At 59.5% G+C, this 8,133-nt stretch overlaps 1 protein-coding gene across 4 annotated transcripts in view; it reads left to right on the top strand.

Annotated features, from left to right (window-relative positions):
• Positions 1-5,171, top strand: part of CRTAC1 (cartilage acidic protein 1) — a 183,026-nt gene extending 177,855 nt beyond the window's left edge. For 2 of the 4 annotated variants that reach the window (XM_006157350.3, XM_006157349.3), the window contains exons 13-15: positions 987-1,029; positions 3,152-3,295; positions 3,705-5,171. In XM_006157350.3, the coding sequence (XP_006157412.1) occupies positions 987-1,029; positions 3,152-3,295; positions 3,705-3,823 (306 nt within the window). In that variant the 3' untranslated portion in view covers positions 3,824-5,171. Of the gene's footprint in view, positions 1-986; positions 1,030-3,151; positions 3,296-3,412 lie in introns of all 4 variants that reach the window. The other 2 variants (XM_006157352.3, XM_006157351.3) reach the window with 2 other exon arrangements.
• Positions 5,172-8,133: the final 2,962 nt, after the last annotated feature.

Here is an 8,133-nt window from a genome sequence, read left to right as displayed (position 1 = left end):
TCCCGCCGGGACTGTACAGCCGGTGGTGAGCAGAGCTGGGAACCGACCCAAGGCTCCTGCTGCCTCCTGGTTCCCCCAAGCCTCTGACGAGGCTTCCTGCTGCCCTAAGGGTGGGGCTCTGAGCCTGTCATAGGCCCCTGGGCTCTGAGTGTCCTCTGACCCCAGTGGGGGACAGCTGGTTGCAAGTAACAGAAGCCACGCAAACTCCAGAAGAAGGGGGCTTATGGGAGGGTCCAGGGCGGCTCGCAGAATCCGAGGGGAAGCTCAGGGCGACAGGAGCATGCAGCCCGACAGCCTGAGCCCCAGGAGCAAAGAGCCGTGGTCATGAGAGCGCCAGCGCTGGCCTTGGGAGGACGGGTCACCCCGCTAGGAGTCGCATGAGCCCCCGTCACTGGCCAGTACAGCCAGCTGATGTTTCAGTCCGTGTGAAACGCCGGGCTTCCACTCGCCGTACTCTGCCGGCAGCTCGCGGTCTCTCAGACCCCCGTGTAGACCCAGGAGAACCCACGGGCTGGCACAGCCAGCTCCCACCGCTCTGCCAGTGGTTCCAGTTCTAGACACAGAAGCCCTCGGTCCTCCCTCCTCTGGGATAGCCACTTCCTCAGCCCTGACCCCACCCTGTGAGCAGTGGCAGATACCCCCAAAAAGTATCTCCTGGCCCTCATTGCTCTGCCTAGACAGCCCAGCCTCGGGCTCAAGGCGACGCCACAGGAGGGCGGGTCCCACTAGGTGTCCCAGCCCAGGCATGTGGGGTCCGGGCCCAGGGAAACGGGCAGGAGTCTGAGCTGTGTCCACCCTTGGTCTCCCTTCCCCCACCCAAGTCTTGTCTCGGTGCAAGGGAAGGGGTTTGGAGGGAAGCCTGGGCCTGGAGCCAAGAGCACCCCTCACGCTGGGGCTAGGGTGGCTGCTCTGTCACTGTGACTAAGAAGGGGCCGGAGAGGGGACTGCCTCAGCTCTCTAACGTCTCTGCCTCTGCCCACCTGCAGTGCGGCCAGGGATTCTCCCAGCAGGAAGATGGCCATTGCATGGGTGAGTTGTCTGCAGGACCAGGGATGGGGCAGAGGCTGGCATCCGGGGACCGCTGCCCTGACTTGTGGCAAGGTCCAGGGTGCAGACGATGGAGTGGCAGGGAGGGAAGGTGGTGTCTGTCCCTGGGCTCCAGAGGCCCGGAGAACTGCCGCCTGACTGGCCGAGGCAGGATGAGTGAATGAGTGACAGGCAGGACCACTGTGGTTCTGGGAACGGGCAGTGCCCTTTGCCCTGGCTACCACGACAGCCATTAGAAGAAAGGCACTGTCGCTGGGACAGGGCGCAGGGAGGCCTGGCCCTGGGGGCCGTGTGGCTGGAGTGGGCATGCCTCCCCCAGACTGGGTGGGATAGCCACATGCCATGGCCAGCAGTGGAGCAGCCAGCCAGAGGGCTGGCAGGCAGGGGACATCGCCGGGGCACGTGGGCAAAACAAGGTGGAGTGCGGCTGAGTGTCCAGGAGCAGGTGGCTGCAGCTCCGCCAGGGCATCGGCTCCAGGGGCCAGTGATCTCCTGGAAGTCCCCCCAGGCCTGGGGCTGGAGAAGCACAGCTCAGGGACTGTGTCCAGGAGACCTTCAACACAACACCTATCCCAGTGACAGCAATGAGGGGTCAGGCCAAGGGCCCCTCCTTCCTCAGGCCTCGGGCAGCGTTCTCAGGAGCCCGCAGGGCACTGGCTGATCTGGGCCGACGTGTTTGCTGCTGAGAGACGGGAGGACCAAGGTGGATACCATCCCCGCGCTGGCAGAGCCTAGATCGAAGGGCAGGAGCACGCGGTGAACAGCGGGCGGCCACCCGCACCGCGCTGGCAGAGCCTAGATCGAAGGGCAGGGGCACACGGTGAACAGTGGGCGGCCACCCGTGTGGCCAGGGCTGGGGGGTGGGGGTGTCAGAGATTTGGGCATGAAGCAGAGTGCCCAGCCCAGTCTAGGAAGGTCTTAGGAGTGCTTCTAGAGAAAGCGAGGTCTAGCCGGGACCTGAGGGCCGATGAGGAGTTGGACAGGGCGGGAGATGGCGTTTCGGGGGTGGGCATGCCCAGGAGAGGGCTGCAGCAGAGGAGCAAGGTGCTGGGCATGGCTTCAGAAGGAAACGACCCCCATGCACCCACTGCGCACAGCTGGGGCAGAGACGTAGACGCCGCGGTCCTCCCCACACGCTGGCAGGAAGGACCCTGGCGGTCACCAGTGCTGCCCCCCAGTCCTCTCCTGTCTCCTACGCACCGAGCACTGGGTGCTGGGGGCGCAGACCCTGCACCTGCCCTGGGGGAGCTGGCATTCTCTGGAGGGACCTGAGGTGGTGTAAGGACCAGTCATGCGAGGCGCCCTCTGGAGACCAGCAGAGGCAGGAAGGGCCGAGGGGAGAGCTCCCTGGCTGGGCGCCAAGCAGGGGCACAGTGTGAGGCAGAAAGGTATGTGCCAGGGGTAGGAAGGAGGCAGCGGCCAGCCTCATCCGGGGGCTCTAGGAAGGAGTCTGGGCTTGGTGTGGGCCCGTGGCAGTTAAGCAGAAGAGTGGCATGGTGTGGCATGGCGTGGCGTGGCACATGTTCTTAAAAGCCCCCCAGCAGCTGGGCTGTACATTGGAATGGCGGGAGGAGTCGACGCCAGGGAGGAGGCAGATGCAGAGACCGGGTGGCAGAGGAGTGAGGAAGAGCAGGCAACCAGGGAGCGGCGGGGCAGGAGGACGGGACCCGCTCTGAAAGCACACGGGGGACGAGCAGGGAGGAGTCGGGGTCACGCGGGTTCCTACCTGAGCAGCTGAGCGGATGATCCAGTTAGGGAAGGTGGGAATAGAGGGCGTACCCGGGCTCCACTGGGGATGTGTCGTGCGGCACCTGGGGGAACTGTCAAGTCCGTCGGTCAGGGACGTCATGTGTCTGAAGTCTGGAATCATCCATGTATGAAGAGATTCCTTAGAAAAGCTGTCCTAGCCAGACAAGAGACCCAGGGCCAAACCCGAGCGCTGCCCCGTCGCCACTGTGAAGGGAGGTCGAGTCCAGGAAGAGCCCGAAGGGGTGCTGGCATAACGAAGCCGGCCAGCCGAGAGAGGGAAGACGCCCAGGGCCACAGCGTGGGGGCGGTCAGAGCCCGAGCGAGGGCCCATGCTGAGCGCCCCCCTGCCCCGCAGACACCAACGAGTGCATCCAGTTCCCGTTCGTGTGCCCCCGAGACAAGCCGGTGTGCGTCAACACCTACGGGAGCTACCGGTGCCGGACCAACAAGCGGTGTGGACGGGGCTACGAGCCCAACGAGGACGGCACGGCCTGTGTGGGTGAGTGGGGCCCAGCCTCGGCCCGGGAGCCAAGGGCACCGCCTTCCCTGGGGGGCTCTGGGGAGGTCCCACACGGAGGTCCTCAGCCCCTGCCTTCTCCCCACACTGTGCCTCCAGGGAAGACCATGGCAGAGGCTCGGAGAAGCCCCATCACTATGGCCGCCACCTGAAGGCCCCGGGTGCCGCGTCCTGCCTGAGGCTATCACTCTTCTTAGCTTTCCTAAAATACGCTACCTTGAGGTCTGCCCACGTTTGTAGCTGGGATAGAAACTAGCCCCTCCTGGTCATCTGGCTGACTTTCTGAACTGGTGTTTGTCTTCTTCCCCCAATCTCCTCCCTCCACCCGCACCCCAACCCTGCCCCCGTTCTCTCTTTCCCATTCTCGTCTCCTGCCCCATCCTTTTTGCAGCTCAAGTGGCCTTTTTAGGTGGGTACTCTTCGGCTGCCTTTAGAATCTCTGAGCCTCTCTCTCGGGCCTCCTATCTCTCTCTAGGCCTCGGACTTTGCCTTCAGTTCTATGCACTTTAAATCCCGTCAATAAAGGACAAACAAAACTGACGACCTTTGTGGAAAACTAAATCTCTCTCCTGCTGCCTGTCCACGCCCAGTAGATTCTGCTGCGTGCTCCCTCCGAACGGACAGCAGGGTGGCCATCTTTGAAAAGGGAAGTGTGGGAGACACTGATGTGACCTTAGTTGTTCGTCAAGCCTTTCTTTGCATGTTTTCTGAGAAAACAGAAAAGGAAAGTCTCCCCTGTACCCCACCCAGCCTCCTTCAGTCCTTCAGAAGAACAAGATAGTCCTCTCTTATCTGGATTCTCCAGTGTCTCTTGAGCATCTTCTTCTGCCCTTAACAAAGATGGCTCCCCGGTGGTTGCTTGCTCGGTTGATTCGATAATGTACCATGTGCCTGCTGGTTTGGCCTGTGCGGTCTCCGCTTTGTCCACCCTGGCTTCCTGTGGTAGAGAAAGCCTTACCGGGACGACGATGATGACGGGAGGGTGAAGGGAATTCTTGATAAAAATGCTTACGTTTGAACTTGCTACGTCTTCCAGCCTCTTTTCTGAAGAAGTTATGCCCATGAACTCTCTGATGGATATTAGCACTTAGCCAGTAGGAAAGAGGAGTGTCTGGGCAAGGAGATGCTGGTTGGAAGGCTGAATTGACAGAAGGCCTGCCACCGGGTGGTGCTGGGGAAAAAATCTATGACACAGAGAAGGTGCCACCCCCAGCCTGAGCAGTGGTTTGGTGTGTGCTACTGTGTCCATGTTGTGGGAAAACAGGGATTAGCCCAGTCAAAGAATGTGGGACGAGAACAGGGTAGACTGGGAGCGAGTATTCTAGGCCTTTTACCTAGGGGAAGTTACTTCCCTGTTCTGGGCCTCAGTTTCCCTCATCCAAATAAGAGAGTTGGGCTGGCATATCCTAAGGACCCTTTCCTTCCTCAGACCCCTCCGCGTGTGACTGGACCCAGGCCTAGCTGGCCTGGCGTTACCCGGACTTCTAGAAAGAACCTTGGGAGTTGGTCTCTGCAGTGTGCTTAGAAACCTGGCCACTGCCACCGCCAGAGTCCCCTTCGGGGTTGCTGTAATGCCATGGAGTATGCCCACAACCAGCCTCAGCGGTGAGGGCTCACTATAAATCACACGTCTATTCTTCACGGAGAAAGAAAGTCACCCTGAGATACAATAAAATCATACTTAAGAATGCAGCAAGCCTTTTAAACACATATTTAACCAAAAAAACTACCATTTCTGATACCATAATAATACTCCCAATAAATCACAAAATATGAATTCCCTGCAGCTAGTGTTTATAGAGTTGGAACAGGAGCTTACAAGAAAAGTTTCTAGGGACCAGCGGGTGGCGAGGTGGTTAAGGCGCTGGACACTCCCACATGGCCGATCATGGTTTGAGTCCTGGATCTGGTGGCTTGTTTTCTTCCCCTCTCTCTCTTTGTCTCTCTCTGGTCAAATTAAAATAAATGGATGAATAAATAAAATTAAATAAATAATTATTTTTAAAAAAAGAAAGAAAAGTTTCTAAATGAAAACAACTACACTTTCCCTGGAAGGTGTATACAGACTTAACAATCACCCAGCTTCTAGAAAGGCCACTGCTGTGTGTTGACATAGAATTACGGATCGGAGGGGCTCCGGAGGGGAGACCCAGAATGGTGAGGTGGCCGAGATCACGGACCAGCTGGTCCCTAAGCCAGGGCTGGGGTCCTTTCTCTCCACAGCATCCTGTCCGAGGGGCAGCAGCAGCTAGCCACTGTGTGGACTAGTCCCTCGTCATTGCCTTTTTAGAAATGAGCAGGTGGATCTAAGATGGTAGATAAGGCAGACCCACAGCTCACAGAGAAATGGTTCCGAATGCGGCGGTAAATGACGAGATAACAGTGCACATTGACTGGCCGCCTACGACGCATGGGACACCTATGAGCTGGCCTGCCAAGGACATCGGGAGGTCGGATGACGCAGACTTCAAAGGATGCCTCATAAGGGAGAGCCACGCGCCACTGACGGGGGAGAGCCACCCGCGCCTGATGGAGGAGAGCCACGCACCCCTGACGGGGGAGAGCCACGCGCCCCTGACGGGGGAGAGCCGTGTGCCGTCACACGACGAGTTCCATGGATCAGCGTACATCTGTCATTTGGTCCTGCTTGCTGGGTGAGGTCAGTCGGCCGAGCGACTTACAAAGCGGGGTTCGCCGTCTCCCAGCTGTTAAGAGCACAACCACAGCACCTAGACCCCAGTAAGACTTCCTGTTTGATTTGCTCGTTCATTTATTCAACAAATATCGGTTGGAGGCCCGCTGTGTGCCAGGTTCTGAGCCAGGCTGTGGGTGTACAACGGTAGGGGACGGTCACATGATCGCTGCCTTCCTTCGACCAGATGGAGAGTCCTCGTGCGTGGATGCAGCGAGACCCCAGAGGCTTTCTGGAAATCCGGCTCTACCAGAAAGCAAGCTGCCTGCATTTCTTCTCTCCTGCCGTCACTCAGCAAGCGCGGATGGAGCACCTCGAGAACAGGACAGGCTCCCTCCTATGAGGTCCAGTTTCCTGACCCCAAGATGCTCGTGTGGGAAGAAATACGAGGCTAAAGGATACAGAGGAGAGGCGGGTATTGAACCAACTCCACGTTCCCCAGAAACATGGCCTGCGCCCAGGCCTGCAGTCGAGGCCGAGCCAGGTGCCTGGAGCTCTGCGTGCACCTGGTGATATTCCGGCCCCAGAGGTGGGGCTGCTAAGCCACAGCCCAGCTTGCCAGGCCCCGCGTTCCCACCCTCTCTTTCTCCTAATTGCTCTTCCTCTGAGACCCACAAGGTCCAAATCCTTGCCTCCTCTGGAACACGGGCAAGTCAGTCTTTCCTGTCCTCCAGACCTGGGCTCCTGGCATCCCTGTTGGCTTCTGCTGGCCTTGACTTGGTAACAGAAAAGGGCCTGCAGGGGCCGGCAAGTAGGGCAGTGGGCCTGGACAGGGCGGCGCAAATGGAGCGGGTGTCCGTCGGATGGAGGCACCGCCGCCACTTCCAGATGAACAGCGGTGAGGCCGTGCTGCCAGAACATCCCATTTTTCAAAAAAAGCCAAATAGTAATAATAATAGTAATAGCATTTTTATCCCCTCCAAGAATACACTAAGAACATGCCTCTTTACGTGACAATAACGGCTTACATTTAATGGGCTCTGCATGCCTAGACTGGGACGAAACGCTGCAAGAATCAACTCATTTTATCCTCGCAATGATCCGAGAGGAAAGTGCCGTAATTATCCCAGTTTTACAGCTAAGCTGGTGGCGCGTCGGGGGTCACGCGGCTGGGATGGCCCGGGCAGGATGGGATCCCAGGCGGTCTGGCTGCCCAGCCTGCGCTAACCACCACCCCTCCCTCTTCATCCTGGCAGCTCTGTGGTTTATGAGAAAGCCACAATCTCCTGCCGCCCAGAGTCAAGGCCTGGGTTGGCCAGCCTCACGCCCTTTCCACGAGATAAATGCTATTAGTCTACTATGTTAGCAAAGAAACGGGCTTGGAAATGGGGTCCCTGGAGGGCCAGGGACCTGAGGCGCACCTCCCCGCAGTCATGGTGAAGCCGGGAAGAAGAGACCGCGCTCACACAGAGCTGGCCTTCAGGGACGCAGAGTGGCGAGTCGGCCACGGGGGCTCTTCGGGCCTCTGCACATCGCCAGCCCTGCTCTGGGAAGGTGCCATTCGGAGGGCCAGGGTTTGATTATGTGTCACTCTGGCTGCTATGGCCCCCTCCCAGGGTCTGGGCATCACGCCCGGACCAGTGCGAACGGACGGACCGCCCGCGGCCCAAGCGAGGACTCCACTCCGGCCCCCACACTGCAGGGAGACAGCAAGATGGATGCTCCGTGCTCTGGGAGGCCGGCAGACTGACAGCCCGCCAAGGCTCCCGGGCCAGCCCCCTCCTGCTCTCCTCCCTGGGGCACCATTGTCTTGCTCCTTCTGTGTGGCCAGGGCCCCGCCACAGGGGCCAGGAACTGACCAGGGGCTAATGTGGTGTTGCCTTAGCCACAGGCACATCCAGGAGGAGGAAGGAGGACGAGAGCACCCGTGCCAGCCAACACCATGAGCACGCCAGCCCTTCCTCGACGTCCCTCTACAGAGCTGCACTGAACGGCGAGTGGGCAGCGCAGGCCATGGGGGGGAGCAGCGAGTGGCCAGGGCAGGCCATGGGGGGGAAGCGGCGAGTGGTCAGGGCAGGCCATGGAGGGAGCGGCGAGTGGTCAGGGCAAGCCATGGGGGGAGAGTGCCAAGTGGTCAGGGCAGGCCATGGTGGGGAGCGGCGAGAGGGGAAGGGCGGCGTGGGGGGGG

The sequence above is a fragment of the Tupaia chinensis genome, unplaced genomic scaffold (genome assembly GCF_000334495.1).
Source record: "Tupaia chinensis unplaced genomic scaffold, TupChi_1.0 Scaffold000539_1, whole genome shotgun sequence".
Classification (NCBI taxonomy): Eukaryota; Metazoa; Chordata; class Mammalia; order Scandentia; family Tupaiidae; genus Tupaia; species Tupaia belangeri.
Note: the sequence above shows the minus strand (reverse complement) of the source record. Positions and strands in the feature narration are given on the sequence as shown.